At 46.8% G+C, this 20,861-nt stretch overlaps 1 protein-coding gene across 1 annotated transcript; it reads left to right on the top strand.

Moving 5' to 3' along the window:
* Positions 1–31: 31 nt before the first annotated feature.
* On the top strand, positions 32–20,148 carry ncapd3 (non-SMC condensin II complex, subunit D3; the record flags this gene model as incomplete). The annotated part of the gene is made up of 35 exons (XM_079730033.1): positions 32–83; positions 1,204–1,361; positions 1,603–1,765; positions 2,138–2,304; positions 2,723–2,881; positions 2,979–3,040; positions 3,309–3,396; positions 3,733–3,866; positions 4,029–4,101; positions 4,584–4,709; positions 5,162–5,414; positions 5,547–5,585; positions 5,797–5,883; positions 8,409–8,482; positions 8,969–9,103; positions 9,835–10,055; positions 11,617–11,808; positions 12,451–12,548; positions 12,645–12,754; positions 12,960–13,067; positions 13,585–13,699; positions 13,939–14,016; positions 14,204–14,442; positions 14,559–14,638; positions 15,110–15,247; positions 15,998–16,131; positions 16,247–16,449; positions 16,943–17,053; positions 17,142–17,264; positions 17,403–17,527; positions 17,791–17,870; positions 18,068–18,112; positions 18,736–18,798; positions 19,266–19,302; positions 19,920–20,148. 35 exons carry the CDS (start codon positions 32–34, stop codon positions 19,996–19,998), a joined length of 4,149 nt encoding a protein of 1,382 aa, XP_079586159.1. The 3' UTR covers positions 19,999–20,148.
* Between the last annotated feature and the right edge of the window lie 713 nt (positions 20,149–20,861).

The following is a 20,861-nucleotide window of genomic DNA, read 5'->3' as shown; positions in this document are numbered from 1 at the left end:
TGGCGGTCTGGCGGGCTGATTCAAAACAAAGATGGAGGTATCCGGAGCGCTGCAGTTTCTCCGCCTAAACAACCTAAACTCAGGTACAGTTTACGAGTTAATCATGGAAAAGTTTATGAAACTTAACTCGGGTTGAGTTGGACAGTTTATTCAACGAAACCCAGCGACACTGTACACAGTTTACACAACTATTTCGGTGTTGCCAATGCCTAGTGTTTAGCCAGGAACCAATAATGCATTCGACCTATTATCCAAACTGTAGCTGTCTGGTTTTGGGTTGGCCTTCAAACAAAAGCTAACAGCTCTGATGAGATCGTCCATTCAACATTACTTACATACTATATTCAACATGACAAATAATCGTTAAGCAGATACCAGTTAGAAGCTAACCGTGTGGAATAGAGCCTGTCTGTTATAGTAAATACAGAGACGGGTCATGAAGGAGCAGGTAGGGGTTAGACAGTACAGAGACGGGTCATTAAGGAGCAGGTAGGGGTTAGACAGTACAGAGACGGGTCATGAAGGAGCAGGTAGGGGTTAGACAGTACAGAGACGGGTCATGAAGGAGCAGGTAGGGGTTAGACAGTACAGAGACGGGTCATGAAGGAGCAGGTAGGGGTTAGACAGTACAGAGACGGGTCATTAAGGAGCAGGTAGGGGTTAGACAGTACAGTGACGGTTCATTAAGGAGCAGGTAGGGGTTAGACAGTACAGAGACGGGTCATGAAGGAGCAGGTAGGGGTTAGACAGTACAGAGACGGTTCATGAAGGAGCAGGTAGGGGTTAGACAGTACAGAGACGGGTCATTAAGGAGCAGGTATGGGTTAGACAGTACAGAGACAGGTCTTTAAGGAGCAGGTTGGGGTTAGACAGTACAGAGACAGGTCATTAAGGAGCAGCAGGTAGGGGTTAGACAGTACAGAGACAGGTCATTAAGGAGCAGGTAGGGGTTAGACAGTACAGAGACAGGTCTTTAAGGAGCAGGTAGGGGTTAGACAGTACAGAGACAGGTCTTTAAGGAGCAGGTAGGGGTTAGACAGGAGGAGACAGGTCATTAAGGAGCAGGTAAGGGTAATACAGTAGGAGACAGGTCTTTAAGGAGCAGGTAGGGGTTAGACTGTACAGGGACAGGCCATTAAGGAGCTGGTATGGGTCAAGTAAAATTAAATTGAGCTGTTGTAAACTGTGGTGTCCGCTGTCCAGTTTGGGTCGAGGTGTTATGGGATTATGAGTTTACGGAGGTGGAGCCCCTGGATGCCACCATAGAAGAAGAGATCAGTCTGGGTGGAGTCAAGGCCTTCCCCCGGCTGTACAGCTGCCTGCTGCCCTACGCCTCTGACCAGCGGGACGACTCAGGCCAGGTAGGGGAGGTGTGTGTGTGTTATTAGTGTGTGTGTGTGTGTGTGTGTGTTTTTGTTAGTAGTAGTTGTGTGTGCGTGTGTGTGTTAGTAGTATAGTGTGTGTGAGTGAGTGTGTGTGTGTGAGTGAGTGAGTGTGTGTGTTAGCAGCAGTGTGTGTATGTGTTAGCGGGAGTGTGTGTGTGTGGTAGCAGGAGTGTGTATTTGTGTGTGTTAGTTACGGTGCTCCCCCTGTTCCCTCCAGACCGTGTGGGAGGAGCTGGGGAACAGTGGGGGGTCCACCAGGAGTCTGGTGGCCCTGCTGGCCTATCTGGTGCTAAAGGGGAGGAGCAAAGGAGCCTCCGCCCACCAGAGAACCACCGCCCTGCAGGCCGCCTCCCTCTACCTACTGCTGCTGGGGGTCCCTGGTGAGACCACCTCCTCCGTCTACTGCACCACCACCACCTCATACGTCTCCTCCAACTACTACACCTCCACCACTCCCTCCACCTCCACATTCGTCATCACTGCTAAACAATGAGGCCTTTTATGTTTAACTTTTATTGTTTCTCTGCTGTGATTGGACAGTAGAGATTAATTAATGTATTCTGTGCTGTGATTGGACACTAGAGATGGGTTAATGTATTCTCTGTGATTGGACAGCAGATTATAATGTAATCTGTGCTGTGATTGGACTGTAGAGGTTAGTTGATGTATTCTCTGTGATTGGACAGTAGATGTTAATGTATTCTGTGCTGTGAGCGGAGAGTAGATGTTGACAGTGTGTTTCTCTGCTCCAGGGAGCATTGCCAACCAGATGTTCCACCAGGTGTTGTTTGACACCTGCTCAGACCTGCCGGCTCACTGCTGGCCACAAGTATCCACCAAGAAACGCAAGAAGGATGCAGTGAAGGGCAGCCAGGCCGACGGCAAGCGATCCAAGCCTCCACGCAAAGACCCCGACGAGGTCAGACCCAGGAACCCACTCTGTACCTTACCTGACCCTTTATTAGAGCTGCTCGATAATGGAAAAAATCATAATCAGGATTATTCAAACAATCATTTTTGAGTTTGAAAACAGGATTCGTTTTTTCAGCATTTCTCTCCAATAAAAAACACTGAGAATTATGGAAATTTCCCCCTCAAAAAATACATAAATGTTGGAATAGAAAATGTTCAGATCTAAAATAATGACTAATAATCGATTATATTACTTTTTGGATAGTTTGACGCAAAAATTGAATTAATCGCACAGCCCTACCCCTTATGGAGGAAGTGATCACCTTGTCTCTAACTCTCTATAGTGCACTGTGGCTGTACAAACCCATGTGTCACGTCGAGCTGCTAGCTTGGTAGCTCTTGGCTAACGGTGCTCCCTCCCCCAGGTGGACACGGAGGACGAGGACGAGGAAGAGGTGCACCTGTCAGCCAAGGACCTGGTGGCCATCAGAGACGGAGTGGTGCTCCTGGTCCAGAGTCTCCTCAGACTCCTCAAAACCTTCTCCCTCAAGGACATACGCCAGAGCGCTATCAACTGTGCCCAGGTACTGCTAACACGCCCAGCTAGCCCACCATTAAGTGGTCTTTCGTCGTTGATTATTATTGATTAATGATGAACGAATCGCTTTCTGTCTCCTTCAGATCTTCTCTAAGATGGTTTACTTTGAGCCAGTCCAAGGACAACTGAGGTTCTCTGCTCAACAGTGAGTTACTGTTTGGGGGGCGTTGCCACAGGGTTAACACACTCATATTGTCAGGTGTGTGTGTGTGCGTGTTACTGCTGGAGGGCGTGGCCGCAGGGTCAACACTGTCGTGTGTGTGTGTGTGTGTGTGTGTTCTGTACCCAATACAATGTAGCGCCTAGCTGCTGAACTCTCCTGTCACGGTCGTCAGATCACACACATTTTGCATTGTGTGCAGCATGTTAATGTGTGTGTATGTTGAGTATGGTGACGTGTGCGTGTTCCTCAGGGATGTGTCCAGGCTGGAGAGCTTACCTGAGATGGCCTTCTGTGGTCTCCACCTGCTCCTCTCCGAGTACCACGGAGACCAGGAGGAGGTAGGACACATCCCATAATTCTCTGATGCTTGGATATCAGCTGTTTATTCTGTCTGCTGTTTATTCTGTTACTATGGACTAATGGATTACTACTATTTACTACTACTATTCCTACTTTTACTATTTACTACTACTATTCATACTAATATTAGTGGTAGTAACTTAATATTTACTACTGTTAATATTTACTACTACTACTATGACTTTTACTACTATAAAGTATTTTAGCTGAAGAGGCTTGTAGCAGATTGAGGTACTTTGTCATTAGGACTGGCCTAGGATGTGTAATGTGTTCTGTGTGTGTGTGTGTGTGTGCACGTGTGTGTGTGTATGCAGAGCTTGAGGAGAATCTTCCATAGGCTCCTATATGTGATCCTGATGATGAGCAAGGTCAACAGAGGAAGACCCGCCCTCCTTGTGAAGTCGCAGACTGTCGTGGCCGCCCGTAGCCACGCCCTCCAGTTTGTCTGGTACACATCGCTTCATGCTGCAGGGTTTATAATCTCTCCCTTCCAGTGTGCCGGTTTTAATTTTTTGTGTGTGTGTGTGTGTGTGTATGTGTGTGTGTGTGTGTGTGTGTGTGTGTGTGTGTGTGTGTGTGTGTGTGTGTGTGTGTGTGTGTGTGTGTGTAGTCACCTGGTCGAGGAGATGAAGGAGACCGCCCTGCCTTTCGTGCAGATCCTCCTGCAACACATCTGTTTCCAGGTCAGAGGCCATCAACCCACGCTAAATCTCATGTATAGGCTACACCTATTAGATCCAGATTCACTCCTGTTTACACCTATCAGATAGATCCAGGTTCACTCCTGTAAGATAGATCCAGGTTCACTCCTGTTTACACCAATCAGATAGATCCAGATTCACTCCTGTTTACACCTATCAGATAGATCCAGGTTCACTCCTGTAAGATAGATCCAGGTTCACTCCTGGTTACACCAATCAGATAGATCCAGATTCACTCCTGTTTTACAACTATCGGATAGATCCAGGTTCACTCCTGTTTACACCAATCAGATAGATCCAGATTCACGCCTGTTTACACCTAACAGATAGATCCAGGTTCACTCCTGTAAGATAGATCCAGGTTCACTCCTGTTTACACGATTCCTGTCAGATCCAGATTATGGAACTTTATTAGTACATCCACCCGGTGCCGTGAGTGTTCTAATAAAGTTTGCTCTATTCAGATGTTGGAGAAGAGTGAGTACCGTTGCCATGGCTCCCAAGCGGTGGGCGTGCTGGTGGCTCTGTTGCCCAATGAGGACTACGCCTCCTTCATTAAGTGGCTCTCTGGATACTCCCGACACACCAAGGTAACACCACCTCCACCTCTGCCCACACCCTCCAAGGTAACACCACCTCCACTACTGCCCACACACTTAAATGTAACACCACCTTCACCTCCACCCAGACACTCCAAGGTAACACCACCCACCACCTCCTCCACCCAGCTAATCCAATTATTAAGATATTATTATATCTATTGAATGGTTCTATATTCTATTATTGTATGTTGTATCCGTTGAATGGTTCTATATTATTCTGTTATGTCTATTGTATTTTGTTATGTATTATATTATTGTATGTTATATCTGCTGTAGAAGGTTCTATATTATTGTATGTTTTATCTGCTGTAGAAGGTTCTATATTATTGTATGTTATATCTGCTGTAGAAGGTTCTATATTATTGTATGTTATATCTGCTGTAGAAGGTCCTATATTGTATGTTTTATCTGTGTAATGAATACATTGTGTGCTATGTTAGATGGTGTACCGTCTGTTTGCGGTGGACGTGGTGATGGTGCTGCTGCAGCAGCCGCAGAGAGCTGCGGACCTGGGGGCAGCAGCGGAGGTGGGGGTCCTCCTGCCCCACCGCTACCTGGTGCAGCGCCTGCTGTTCGGCCGCCGCACTGACTCCTCCCCCACCGTGCGTGGCCACGCCCTCTCCTGCATGGCCCAGGTCCTGGAGATGCCTTCCCTCAACGCCTCCCGTGCCCTGCAGGAACTCTTCACCACCTGTATGTACTCTACTAAATCTAGATCTATATCTATTGCATACATACATATGCATACACTGTGTCTTGTATATACTGCAGTCCTAAGTGTGTGTGTGTGTGTGTGTGTGTGTGTGTGTGTGTGTGTGTGTGTAGCTGGGATCAGCACGGTCCTGGAGGGAGAATCCACTGAAGGTACTCAACTTAACGCTTCAATGGCATGTCTCATCCCTTTAATCTACACCAGGGCTTCCCAGTCCATCACATTGATGGACTGGGAGCTGGTGATTCTAGGTTGTTCCAGCATTTGATCGGCTGAGGGCTGGTGTGTCTAGGTAGTTCTAGCGTGTGATTGGCTGTCATTTGGTCTGTCTAGTGTTTCTAGCGTGTGATTGGTTGATTTCAGGAACGATTGGCGCCCAAAAGACGTATCGCACGCTGCCCTTTAAGACATTGGAGATCACCAACACTGGGGACCCCACCGGCTACGAAGGTAGCCCTGAAAAAACCTTTACTATCACTAACATTTACCGACACTAAACTTACCTATCACTAACCTTTACCATCACTAACCTTTAGTTTTAGTTTATTTGTTTATAGTTTTGTGGACAGTCCCCTTTGAGAAGGAGCAGCTTTAGCCTATTTGGCTAATTTCCAGCTGTAGTCCCCAGCCAGTTGTCAGTAGGCAACCTACAATACATAACATTAAAAAAAAAAAAAATACATTACATTTATAATTACAGCAGGCCTGAGCAAAAAGGGGAAAAAGACAAACAAACATATTGCACACAGTTGGAGCAAGAACAAACAGGCAAGCACAGATGATGGCAAAGATATCAAGGCAGTTCATGCAACAACAACACAAACACACAGGAGACAAGGGAAAATAGGCCACAAAGATCACATTGAAAGCACATAGGGCAGAACATGCAGGCAGGTAGCAGAGATGGAGCGGCAGCAACAATGACTAAGACTATGTTACATCAAACGCACACATCACGTCTGACAGAAATTAATGTGTGCAATTATAGTTGTCGGACAGCCATGTTTTAAGGTGTGCTGTAAAGGTGGAATATGTATGTATATCATTGATAGTGGTAGGCAGTGGATTCCAATTTTGTATTGCTCTAACAGAAAATGATTGTTGTCCAAATGTGCTTTTTCTAAATGGGATTAGAAGGTCACCCCGTGTGGCGCTTCTGGTGATCTGATTGCTGCTGTTACGTTGGATTATGAATGACTTTAAAGGAGGAGGAGCGGTGTTATGCAGAATTTTGAAAACCAGGCAGATGTTTTTATATTTGATTACATCTTCCCAGCTCAGCAGTTTACGATTATTTAATATATTACAATGATGTGAACTGTTAGCCTTCTGGTCCAACACTTTGAGTGTTCTCTTATAAAGAGTTGCTAATGGCTTCAATGACAAACTGTTAGTTTGCCCCCAGCTTGTCATACAGTATGTAAGATGTGACATAATCATGGCATCCATGTAAAGTTTGGCAACATTAAAAGTTAGGGAATTTCTTATATATTTAAAATTGCCTAGGCTAAACTTGACCCTGTTGCACACTTTCTTAATGTGTGCTTTAAAAGAAAGAGCAGAATCAATGATAATGCCCAGATACTTAAATTGTGGCACAATGCTTATGTTTTGACCTGATATTGTTATGTTCGACATGATGTGACATTGTCTGTCCTACGGTTTTATTAACATTAAGTTGGAGGCAGGAATGGTTTAGCCAATAAGTGATCTGGTCCATAGCTGTGGTGAGTTTAGCAGCAGCCAGATCTTTTGTTTTGGCATGCACATGTACTACAGTGTCGTCTGCATACATTTGTATTTTGATATCAGGGCAAACCAACGGCAGATCATTAATATACAGACTAAACAAAAGCGGGCCAAGTATCGATCCTTGTGGTACCCCAGTGCATAAGTTGAGAGCTGGTGAACGTTGATTGTTCACAAAAACATGTTGACTTCTACCCGTTAAATATGACTCAATCCATTTGAGTGTTAAAGGTGAGAAGTTAAAAGCAGACAGTTTGGCAGTAAGGACCTGATGGTTGACTGTGTCGAAAGCTTTACGAAGGTCTTAAAACACAGCCCCAACAACACCTCCCTTGTCGACCATTGCTCGGACCTCCTCTAAGAAGAAACAGTTAGCTGTTTCCGCAGAGGCCCTGAAGCCAAACTGCAAGAGTAAATGGACTATTATTTAAAAAAGAAACAAGCTGCTCTGATACACATTTCTCAGCTACCTTGGAAATTATAGGTAAAATACTGATTGGGCGGTAGTTACATATGTTCTGAGGGTCGTCTGACTTGAATATAGGAGTAACAATTGCTGTCTTCCAGGTTGTTGGGAATATCCCCTGTCGTACTGACTGGTTGATAGTTTGTGTGATGGGGTAGGCTAGGTGTTCTTGCAGAGATTTAAGCATTTTAGAATCCATACCATAAATATCCTTTGCTGTTGAAATCACTAACCTTTACTATCACTAACCTTTCCCGTCACTAACCTTTACTATCACTTACCTTTACCATCACTAACCTTTCCCGTCACTAACCTTTACTATCACTAACCTTTACTATCACTAACCTTTACCGTCACTAACCTTTCCCGTCACTAACCTTTACCATCACTAACCTTTACTATCACTAACCTTTCCCGTCACTAACCTTTTCCGTCACTAACCTTTAACATGACTAACTTAACAAAACAAATGGAACATGTTAGAGAGAAACAAACGGCGTGCTACATGTTAACACATGTTTCCTTAACATTTATCATGTTAAATCATCGTGTCAACATGTATAATGTTTTGACACGATGATGTTTTGAAATTGTAAACCGGTGTGTGTAACATGTGGGTTAGCATGTGTTAAAATGTGCACACATGTAAAGACGTGCGTTAACATTTGAGTTAACATGTGTAAAAGTGATTAAACGTGTGTATTTGTGTTAACGTGTTAAAATGTGTTTATGTGTGTTAACCTGTTCGGGTGTTCCCCAGGTAAAGAGAACCTGGCCCTGCTAATGAGACGTGTGGCCGACTGCAAGACGGGGGTCAGGAAGTCTGCTCTGCAGGTGACAGAGAGCCAAACTTCATTGAACTAACTGGGCTGTTACGTTATTAGTATTATCTTATTTTGTTGTTGCCTCGCTTAGCATGGAAAGCCTACAATAATATGTATGCTAGCCATATATGTTCAATAATTATGATAAATATGATTATTATTAAATAAAGTTTTTATTTCTTAGGATAAAGATTTTATAGTCAATAAAATATGTAAAGTTCATAAAATATCAATCAAATCATTCAAATATTGGAGGGAAACCATCTAAGCTAATAGGAACCTCGCTGTATTTCATGAAACCTTCTAAGCCAATATGAAAATGGCTGTCGTTCAAGAAACAGTCTGAGCCAATAGGAACCTTTGCTTTAGTTCAAGAAACCTGATCCAATAGGAAGCTGGCTGTAGTTCAAAAAACCTTCTGAGCCAATCGGAACAGTGGGAGGCCGTTCTGATAAGGAGGAGAACAAAGAATTCTGACCTTTGACCTCTATCCCAGGCCATCCTTGCCTTGCTGAAGCACGGGGTCATCCCCATGACGACGGAGAACATGTCGGTGTTGTCGGACCGCTGCCGCGACCCCGCCCTGTCCGTCAAGAAGAAGGCCTTGCAGTGTCTGGGGGAGCTGCTCACTGTGAGTCCACCTGATTGCTTCCCTGGGAAAGCCCGCCTTAGTCGCAGATTGAGAACATTCTCTGAATTGATCTGTCGCTAAGTCACGCCCCCCGTCGTTACCATGACGAACTCGGACAAACAAACAAGACTCGATAACAAAAACGTATGGAAAAACGTCAGCTTACAGTTTATCAAAGCAGGTTTTGGAGAAGTTTTGGGCGGAAAATGATTTAATTTCTTCCAGGATCAATCGAAAGAGTCTACATTATTCTATGTAGGGGTATATTCAAAACTTTAAAATACATACAGAAGGTAACAAGCTTAAATTCAGTTGGTATCCTGGCCTGCCGCACAGTCTGATCCACATTTCACTCTTTTTCTTGTCCCGTTGTGGCTTGGGAAAAGGGATGAAATATACCCCATTCTACAGCCTCCCTGGATACTGACTATCCGTGTTACATGTACCCCAAGCACATCGTTTGACAATGTTCATTTTTTTTTTTTTTTTACACAAACGACATAAATCCACCATTAAATTGTTATATTATGCCCCTTCCCTGTCGTTTTCAATGGAGGAGTCCTGGTGTCCGATGAGTATAGTCAAGGCTAGAATGTCATTGGCTCACCTGCGTTCGAAGGGCGGAGCTCAGCGACGGGTCAATTGCAATTTTGTCGAAGAGACGACCTTCTCAATGATTATCTGTTTGAAGATCTGATAGCATCGATCAGACCCATGACCTGCTCCCCCAGGCCCAGCCGGAGAGCGGCCTGGTGCAGCGGGCCTGGCTGCAGGGCGTGGTCCCGGCGCTGGTGGACGCTGAGAGCTCGGTCCAGGAGAAGGCTCTGGAGGCCCTGGAGGAGACCCTCCTCTGCCAGGTCAAAGGTTACTCCCCCCAGCGCCACCTCGACGCCCCCCAGCGGCTGGCCTGGGACCTGCTGGGGCTGCTCTGCTACGAGTGTCCGGAGCTCAGGTAGGTCCTCCACTAGGTCCTCTGTCCTCCACTAGGTCCTTCACTAGGTCCTCTGTCCTCCACTAGGTCCTGTGTCCTCCAGTAGGTCCTGTGTCCTCCACTAGGTCCTTCACTAGGTCCTGTGTCCTCCACTAGGTCCTGTGTCCTCCACTAGGTCCTGTGTCCTCCACTAGGTCCTCTGTCCTCCACTAGGTCCTGTGTCCTTCACTAGGTCCTTCACTAGGTCCTCTGTCCTCCACTAGGTCCTGTGTCCTCCACTAGGTCCTCTGTCCTCCACTAGGTCCTGTGTCCTCCACTAGGTCCTCTGTCCTCCACTAGGTCCTCTGTCCTCCACTAGGTCCTCTGTCCTCCACTAGGTCCTGTGTCCTTCACTAGGTCCTTCACTAGGTCCTCTGTCCTCCACTAGGTCCTCTGTCCTCCACCTTGTCCTGTGTCCTCCACTAGGTCCTGTGTCCTCCACTAGGTCCTCTGTCCCCCACTACGTCCTCTGTCCTCCACTAGGTCCTCTGTCCTCCACTAGGTCCTGTGTCCTTCACTAGGTCCTCTGTCCTCCACTAGGTCCTCTGTCCTCCACTAGGTCCTCTGTCCTTCACTAGGTCCTCCACTAGGTCCTCTGTCCTTCACTAGGTCCTGTGTCCTCCACTAGGTCCTCTGTCCTCCACTAGGTCCTGTGTCCTTCACTAGGTCCTCCACTAGGTCCTCTGTCCTCCACTAGGTCCTCTGTCCTTCACTAGGTCCTTCACTAGGTCCTCTGTCCTTCACTAGGTCCTCTGTCCTCCACTAGGTCCTCTGTCCTTCACTAGGTCCTCTGTCCTCCACTAGGTCCTCTGTCCTCCACTAGATCCTCTGTCCTTCACTAGGTCCTCTGTCCTCCACTAGGTCCTGTGTCCTTCACTAGGTCCTCTGTCCTTCACTAGGTCCTCTGTCCTCCACTAGGTCCTCTGTCCTCCACCTTGTCCTGTGTCCTCCACTAGGTCCTCTGTCCTCCACTAGGTCCTGTGTCCTCCACTAGGTCCTCTGTCCTTCACTAGGTCCTCCACTAGGTCCTCTGTCCTCCACCTTGTCCTGTGTCCTCCACTAGGTCCTCTGTCCTCCACTAGGTCCTCTGTCCTCCACTAGGTCCTGTGTCCTCCACTAGGTCCTCTGTCCTTCACTAGGTCCTCCACTAGGTCCTCTGTCCTCCACCTTGTCCTGTGTCCTCCACTAGGTCCTCTGTCCTCCACTAGGTCCTGTGTCCTCCACCAGGTCCTCTGTCCTCCACTAGGTCCTGTGTCCTCCACTAGGTCCTCTGTCCTTCACTAGGTCCTTCACTAGGTCCTCTGTCCTCCACTACAGAGGACCTAATGGAGGACCTAATGGCAGAATACTAAAAAACATCAATACTTCAAGGCGGCCCTGAATCAACTTTGGGAGCACATGAGACCAAGGCGGTCTCGGTATAAAGATGGTGAACGAGTGCATTTGTAGTGCAGACGTCTGAATGAGAAAGCTGTGGCCGTGTGGCCCGCCTTGTGGGACCCCGATGCTAACCGGCCGCCTTCTGCTCCCGCCGTGGTCCCAGCCGCTACTTCAGCCGGGCCTTCAGCGTGTGGTCCAAGCAGAACAAGTTCTCCAAGTCCTTCTGCTCCGGCCTGCTGTCCCACACGGAGGCCGGGCATGCAGGCGGGGCTTGGCTGCTGCTGTCCCAGGTGGCCCGCTGCACGCCCAACCTGCCCCTCACACCTGTCCTGCAGGCCTGGGACCACATGCTCAGGTGGGTACAGGACTGATCCACACCTGGGACCACATGCTCAGATGGGTACAGGTTTGACCCACGACTGGGCGGGGTCTAACCTATACCCACCTTATTTTGAAAATAAACTTTGAAAAAGAAACGTTCGCTCAATCTCAAGAAGTGCTCTGATTGATAAGAAGTTTACCAATGAACAATCTGAATGATCTCATACAGAGGCATCAGAGAACTGATATACCTACTATACTTACTTATCTCTCTAATGGCTCATTGTTGGTTATATATTTAATGTAGGGTTTGGTTACAGTAAGGTCATTGATTGGTGTGGTTACAGTAAGGTCATGGTTTGGTGTGGTTACAGTAAGGTCATGGTTTGGTGTGGTAACAGTAAGGTCATGGTTTGGTGTGGTTACAGTAGGGTCATGGTTTGGTGTGGTTACAGTAGGGTCATGGTTTGGTGTGGTAACAGTAAGGTCATGGTTTGGTGTGGTTACAGTAAGGTCATGGTTTGGTGTGGTAACAGTAAGGTCATGGTTTGTTTTGGTGTTGTTAAGTAAGGTCATGGTTTGGGTTGGTGTGGTTCCAGTATGGTCATGGTTTGGTGTAGTGACCACTCATCACTGTAATTGGATGCTCATTAATCAAGCCTCCGCCCCATTCCAGCACCAAGGAGGTTGCCATGACGACATGCTGTCACATCCTCAGTGTGGTGGGAGACGTCTCAGAGTATTTTAACGAAGACACACAGAGCAGGATCGTCGGTGAGTTCTCACTCAACTTGATTCTTTAGTCCTTGAGGACCCGTCTGTCTGTACGTCACCGGTCTGTCTGATGATGACCTGTCTGTCTGTGTACAGATGAGCTGATGTCATGGTTGAAGACGATGGAGCTGTCTTTGGAAGTCATGAGTGCTGCCATGGAAACCTTGTTTCAGCTAGGACATAGCGAGGACATCAAACAAACACAGGTAAAAACTCCCTCTCCTCTCCAACACCTCCTCTCCTTCACCTCCTCTCCTCTTCATCACCTCCTCTCCTCTCCATCATCTCCTGTTCATCACCTCCTCCACATTTTGTTTGAGTGCTACAATGTGGAAACTATGATATAAACTAGGAGGGGCCCCCATCCCTACTCCTGGACTAGGGTCCTGATGATGTTTGTCGATTCTCCAGGCCTTCCTGAGTCGCCACTGTGGAGGTTTGGTGTCTATGTGTGAGACCTACCTGGCTGGCATCCTGTTGAGACAGACCGGGGGTCATGACCTGGATCAGGACCTCATGGTGAGCAGGCAGTCGCGCTGTCTTTTATGATCTATTATTATGACAATATATTATTATCTATAATGGCAGTACTGCTTCATGTTCTATTATAAAGGTACTGCTTCATGTTCTGTTATAACAGTACTGCTTCATCTTATGTTATAACAGTAATGCTTCATGTTCTGCTATAACAGTACTGCTTCATGTTCTGTTATAACAGTACTGCTTCATGTTCTGTTATAACAGTACTGCTTCATGTTCTGTTATAACAGTACTGCTTCATGTTCTGTTATAACAGTACTGCTTCATGTTCTGTTATAACAGTACTGCTTTATGTTGTGTATCTCATAGTGTATCAGAAGTGTGTGTGTGTGAGTATCTGAAGTGTGTGTGTGTGTATCTGATTGTGTATCCAACGTGTATCTGATAGTGTATCTGAAGTGTGTGTGTATCTGAGGTGTGTGTGTATCTGATAGTGTATCTGAGGTGTGTGTGTATCTGAGGTGGGTGTATCTGAGATGTGCTGTGGTTTCCCCAGGTGAAACACCTCCACCTGCTGGGCGTGGCCTCACTGCATAGCCCCGCCCACGTGGGGAAGAGGACCGTCCTGCTGGTGGAGTCCATCCTGTCCTCCCAGAGAGACGCACACAATGGTACACGCGCACACACGCACGCACGCACACATGCACGCACGCACGCCTAGCACACACACATATTAATTGGTGTGAAGGTCTTCTATCTTGGCTGATGCCCAGAAATCTATTCTTGAATAGATCACTAACGTGTGTGTGTGTGTGTGTGCGTGTGCGTGTGCGTGTGCGTGTGCGTGTGCGTGTGCGTGTGCGTGTGTGTGTGTGTGTGTGTGCGCTTGCTCCTGTGTGTGTTTGTCCAGGACCAGATGACTCTTCAACCAAAACCAGACCAAACTCTCTGCCCTCCAAGGTCAGAGCCCACGGAGTCATCGCACTGGGTATGCACACACACTTGTGTATACACACACACTCATGTACACACTCGTACACACACACACTCGCACACACAAACTCGTACACACATACACACACACACTTGTACACACACACACACACACACACTCGTACACACACACACACACACACAGAGGTACAGGGCCTCAGAGTGCTGCCTTCCCTGTGCAGGGCGTCTGTGTCTGCAGCACGAGGACCTGACTCAGCAGTGCCTGCCAGTGTTTGCGCAGGAGCTGCAGGAGGGGGCAGAGCTGGCGGTCAGGAACAACCTGGTGGTCATCATGTGCGACCTGTGCGTCCGCTACACCAACATGGTGCACTGCTACATCCCCAACATCTCCTTCTGTCTCCGTGACGACCAGCAGGTCGTCCGACAGCAGACCCTCATCATGCTCACCAACCTGTTGCAGGTGAGACCCACACCGAGAGCCACGGCGACCCTTGGTCACCGTGACGACGCTGTACCTTTCTGTGACCTGTGCTGCGTAACCATGACGTTGTACGCTGGGTGTCTCTCTGGTCACAGGAGGAGTTTGTCAAGTGGAAAGGTTCGCTGTTCTTCCGCTTTGTCACCGTGCTGGTGGACCCCGAACCCGCCATCGCTAGGTAACCCTGCTGACCAATCAGACAGCACGAAATATACACTATACACTACTATATAAGAGGAGCACAGATAAACTTTACCATTATAGACGTACTGACCAATCACCAACTCATGTGATTAAATCAAAATCTCTGTCTCGGTCTCTCTGCCTCTCTCTCTGCCTCTACCTCTGTCCCTCTATCTCTGTCTCTCTCTGCCTCTATCTCTGTCTCTCTATCTCTGTCTCTCTCTGCCTCTATCTCTGTCTCTGCCTCTCTCTCTCTCTCTGCCTCTATCTCTCTCTCTGCCTCTATCTCTGTCTCTCTCTCTGTCTTTGTCTCTCTGTCTCTATCTGTCTCTCTCTCTCTCTGTCTCTATCTGTCTCTCTCTCTCTCTGTCTTTGTCTCTCTCTGTCTCTCTCTATCTCTGTCTCTATCTGTCTCTCTCTCTCTCTGTCTCTATCTGTCTCTCTCTCTCTCTGTCTCTGTCTCTAGTCTGTGTGAGTACTGTCTGGTCCACCTGCTGCTGAAGAAGAACACGGCCTTGTTCAGCCAGCACTTCATAGAGTGCATCTTCCACTTCAACGACTACCACAAACACAAGGCCTACAACCACTTCCCTGAGACCGACAGGTACCCTGGGAATCTGAGTTGTTTTAAAGTGTAAATGTCATTTGGTAGACCTTTTTATGTGTCCTAAATACAGTGAGGATGTACATGCTTGTCATTGGTGGCCATAGTGGGAATCCAACCCCTTGGTAGTGTTAATGTCCTGCTCTACCAGTGGAACTACACAAAGTCATATAGAATGGTGTCATGGCTGGGGTTGTGTTCATGGTGTCATGGCTCTGGTTGTGTTCATGATGTCATTGCTGGGGTTGTGTTCATGATGTCATGGCTCTGGTTGTGTTCATGATGTCATGGCTCTGGTTGTGTTCATGATGTCATGGCTCTGGTTGTGTTCATGGTGTCATGGCTGGGGTTGTGTTCATGGTGTCATGGCTCTGGTTGTGTTCATGGTGTCATGGCTCTGGTTGTGTTCATGATGTCATGGCTCTGGTTGTGTATATGATGTCATTGCTGGGGTTGTGTTCATGATGTCATGGCTCTGGTTGTTTTCATGATGTCATGGCTCTGGTTGTGTTCATGATGTCATGGCTCTGGTTGTGTTCATGGTGTCATGGCTGGGGTTGTGTTCATGGTGTCATGGCTCTGGTTGTGTTCATGGTGTCATGGCTCTGGTTGTGTTCATGATGTCATGGCTGGGGTTGTGTTCATGGTGTCATGGCTGGGGTTGTGTTCATGGTGTCATGGCTGGGGTTGTGTTCATGGTGTCATGGCTGTGACCTTGTGTTCATGAAGGTTATTTTTTCGTCCTACCAGAGAGAAGACTCGCTTCTCGCTGAAGGGGCAGAGGAACCGCGAGAAGCGCTTCCAGATCTACCGCTTCCTGCTGGAGCACTTCACCGACGCACAGCGCGTCAGCATCACCACCAAGATCAACCAGACCATCCTGGGTAGGCCGCCAGCCAGAGCTCCTAGCGTGGAGCGTGTGTATCTCTGGGAGTCACCCATGAGCCGAATGAACCGTCAGCAGGTCCTTAATGCTCAGCACCGGCTCTCTCCTCCCAGGATGCTTTGCCGACGACGAGCTGCCCCTGGACGCGGACGGAGCAGAGATCCTGGCGGAAACCTTCGGCATCCTGAGCCTGAAGGAGCTGAAGCTGCAGGACACCTCCGCCCCAACAGGGGGCGCTGAGGAGTCAGAGGAGGAGGGCCAGAACATGGCCACAACATCTGCGCTGCACGCCGCGCAGAAGAAGGTCATCTCCCAGGTAACCACCCGATCGTACAAGGGGGTTGCCTAGGTAACCATCCGATCGTACAAGGGGGTTTTCTAGGTAACCATCCGATCGTACAAGGGGGTTTCCTAGGTCACCATCCAGTCGTACAAGGGGGTTTCCTAGGTCACCATCCAGTCGTAGAAGTGGGTTTCCTAGGTAAGCATCTTTACAGAAGGGGGTTCCCTGGGTAACCATCCAGACATAAAAGGTGGTTTCCTAAGTAACCATTCAAACCTAGAAAGTGTTTCCTAGGTAACCATCCAAACATAGATAGTGGTTTCCTAGGTTATAAAACATAGGTAACCATATTAGTACTATAGTAGATTAGAAGTACAGTACAACTACTATTAGTATATTACTACTACTATAGTATTATAATACTGGGTGTTCCTCAGAAAGAAGGATAGTAGTACTATACCAACCCTGGTACTATAGCAGCACTATAGTATGGTAGTACTGTAGTCTAATACTTGGGTTTTTTCAGTTCCAGAAGAAGGCTTTCATGGAGAACACGGTCCCCATCATCATAGCGCTGAAGAACATGCTGGAGCTCCGTCGCTCCCCCGTCATCAGGGACCTCATGGCCTACCTGCAGGTACAAAAGTAACCCCACCGCCTGTCCGTAGGCAATGCTTACCACATGGCCTGTCGCTAGGCAACAGTAACCATGGCGGTGTGTTCAGGTAGCCATGAAGGACCTGAAGAGTGAGGTGAAGGAGCTGTTCTCCGGAGACGAACAGCTGGCGGCAGAGCTGGAGTTCAACCTGCAGGAGAAGGAGAACCTGGCCAACCAGACGTCACACATGGTGTGTGTGTGTGTGTGTGTGTGTGTGTGTGTGTGTGTGTGTTAAACGTGATTTTGTTCCCCAGAGTGTGTATGTGTGTAACCACACTTTCTCCTCTCAATCTCCTCTCTCTCTCCTCCACCTCTCCTCCTCCTGCAGGAATCTGTGCAGAACTCTCCTGTACCTGCTGCAGCCAAACAGATACCTCCCCTGCATGGATTCTCCACCCCCCAGCTTACGAAAGCCAGTCACGTGCTGCTCAGCGGAGTGGCCGTGGCAGAGAGGTAGAGATATCACTTTATACGCTTTTCATGATTTAATATACGATTTTGTATTACGACTAATATTCAGCACTAGACTTGACTATATTGTTGGCTAAATGAATTGCTGTGTTTGATATATTTAAGGACAAAATTTAATTAGAAATAATGTTACCAACCATATTAGTTACCCTACTAGACAGGGTTCTGTGGTTCGAAAGATTCCAATAAATATTGATCTCACCAGCAGTATGTGTGTGTGTGTGTGTGTGTGTGTGTGTCCACAGCCACCAGCATCTCCAGACTCCAAGGAGTCAGAATGGGCGTCGGCAGACCCTTCATAGCCTAGCCTATCTGCATAATACAGGTAAGAACCTGCGGGTCTCCTAGCAACCACTGGGAACCCTAACAATATTGGAAGAATTCCTAATTAAGAGACAGGATCCGGCTGAGATGAAATCACATCCTGCTGAGGCCGGGTCCCATAATGATTGGATATATGACTGCCGTATTATTTTCTTGCGTTTGGTTTGTCCATCTAATGTTTATGTGGTTCTCTTGCAGAGCTCTCCAAGAACTCCAACAACAGAGCCATCAGCACACCTGTCGGTATGTAACACTGCTAGCCTTGGTAGTCCCGCCCTTTCTTCCGGCGAATTTAGTTCACCCTGCACAAGGGTCTGGAGAAGAGCAATACATTTCTTTCTGCTTCTGATTCTGTTTTGCGGCAGCCAATCACCGAGCTGGCTTTTCCCCATGGTGCGCTATTGGGCTGGTTTAACACAATGACGACAGGGAAGCGACGGCAAGCAGCCAATCGCGTACAGAGTCAGTTGAACTAGGCCCCTTGTGCTGAAGAAAATGACAGCAGCTTCCCCAGACCAACGTGCAATCTACGATTGGCTTGGTCTGGTAATAGCCAGGCTATAACACTGCACCATGACACCGCCAAATGCTTTGCTCTACGCTAGCCGGTAGTATTTAGCCGCCCCTAGCTCTATGCTACCTTCTAGAAGTTTTCCTACTGCTTTGCTCTATGCTAGCCGATAGCATTTAGCCAAGCCTTGCTTTTTTAGTTGCTAGTAGTTAGCCCCTTTGATCTACGCTAGACCTCGCTGTGAGGCTACATCATTCCCAGCTAGCTGGAGATGGATTCATACTGGTCTTCTTGAGAATGTCTGTTAGAGTAATTAGCTCCAGATGTTTAGTGTGGCCTGTTGGTTTGGTTCCAGATGTTGACTTCAACTGCACGTTCGGCGAGGCCGTCAGCGCCATCATGGAAGAGTCCCAAACAAGTGAGCAACTTCCTGTCTGCATGGGAATAGAATTATCATAGTATTCAATTTTATTTGTCTAGCCCTTAATCACCATTACAGTCTCAAAGAGCTGAACAGGCCAAATATTTATTATCATAGAATGATCATAATATTATCATAGTGTTATAATAGTATTGTCGTAGCATGATCATAGTATTTTCATAGTGTCATCATAGCATTGTTCTTGTATTATAGTGTTATCTAGAAGGATCATAGGATTATTGTAGTCATATCAGAAGGATAATAGTATTATCTCTAGAATGATCATAGCATTGTCATGGTATTATCTGAAATGATCATAGTATTGTCAAAGTATTATCTAAAATGATCATAGTATTGTCATAGTATTATCTAGAATGATCATGGTATTGTCATAGTATGATCGTAGTATTATCTTGTTATCTCCTCATGATCTTATGTTTACTAATGTATCTCGTGTGTCTCAGGTCCTGGGAACGACCGAAGCTTCATCCAACCCCAGAAGTAAGTTGTCCCCTCATCTTCATTCTCCTTTGCTACTGGCTTATTTGTACTGGCCCTGTTGAAATGGTTCTGTTAAATTCTATTGAAGTCGTTCTGGGTTCTGTGGAAAAGTTTCTATTGGGTTCTATAGAAGTTGTTACGTTGAAATTGTTATATTGGGTTCTAAAGAAGTGGTTCTGTTGAAATGGTTATATTGGGTTCTAAAGAAGTGGTTCTGTTGAAATGGTTATATTTGGTTCAATATAAATGGTTATATTGGGTTATTTTGAAGTGGTTCTGTTGAAATGGTTGTATTGGGTTCTATAGAAATTGTTCTATTTGGTTATTTTGAAGTGGTTCGGTTGAAATGGTTCTATTGGGTTCTATCAACTGGTTCTGTTAATATGGTAATATTTGGTTGTATAGAAATGGTTCTATGAAATGGTTATTTTGAAGTGGTTCTGTTGAAATGGTTTAGTAGGGTTCTATGAAATGGTTATTTTGAAGTGGTTCTGTTGAAATGGTTTAGTAGGGTTCTATGAAATGGTTATTTTGAAGTGATTCTGTTGAACGTTTCTGTTCTGAGTTCTGCAGAACCGACTGTGTTGGGTTCTGTTAAGAGGCTTTGTGTGTTCCAGGTCTCAAGCACCTCGTCAGTGGGACGTCAAATCTCCTCTCCGCCCCAGCAAGACCCTAACCAGAAGGAGTCAACCCTAGGCTCTGCTGTTAGGCACCAGACTGTAACATTATAGACGTGTTTGTAATAGACAATAGACCCAGACTGTAATATTACTGGCATATTTCATGTATATTTGTCATTTATTTTTTCTTTAAAATGTCCTTTTAACGTCTCCTTTCTTCTTGTTTTTTTTTCTTCTTACAATAAAAAAAAAATCAAACAGACGTTTCGAGTTAATTGTGCAGCCTGACTGTCATCGGTTGTTCCACCTGAGGGCGCTGTTTAATGCTACGTTCCTATCGCTGTTGTGGGTGAAACGCCTCTGATAATTAAACTCATATTTCGTGGTTTCATCCTAATCCTTGAATGTTCCAAACTGAACTACAATCGACCTACCGTCAGAGAAGGTTTTATTTTTCTGGAAACCATGTCGATATGTAGTCAATACCTAATAAATTAGAATATTTTAAATTGACGCAGAGCGTTCGGCCTGTTCTGAATGGGCCGTTTTCTCGGTGAGTTCCGTTACGAACTAAAATTATGGCTTTGACGTCAGAGTAGGACGTGCCCAGCAGAAGGCTTACACTATTCAAATGCAGGCAGCACAACTACGCTGGCGTCGTTCTGTCCATATGGTCGATGCCGGCTTGTTATCCTGTGAGCTGATTGGCCAGTCCGTTGGCTGCTGCACAGCAGGAGGCGTCACAACGAACGTCGCCGCTGCAGCATCCTCCGGTAACCAGGGGGCGGTGTCTCGCGGTTGCTAGGGAACCCTGGTAAGAAGGGATCGACGCCTGATTGAGTCGTGATGTAAACGCTCGTGCCTGCCATCGGATTAAAGTGCAGGTCCGCACTCGTGGCTCGAGCTGCGGAGCTCTTTGTTCAGATCAGTTTAAAATTC

Source organism: Pollachius pollachius (assembly GCF_949987615.1).
Source record: "Pollachius pollachius genome assembly, chromosome: 2".
Lineage (NCBI taxonomy): Eukaryota > Metazoa > Chordata > Actinopteri > Gadiformes > Gadidae > Pollachius > Pollachius pollachius.
Note: the sequence above shows the minus strand (reverse complement) of the source record. Positions and strands in the feature narration are given on the sequence as shown.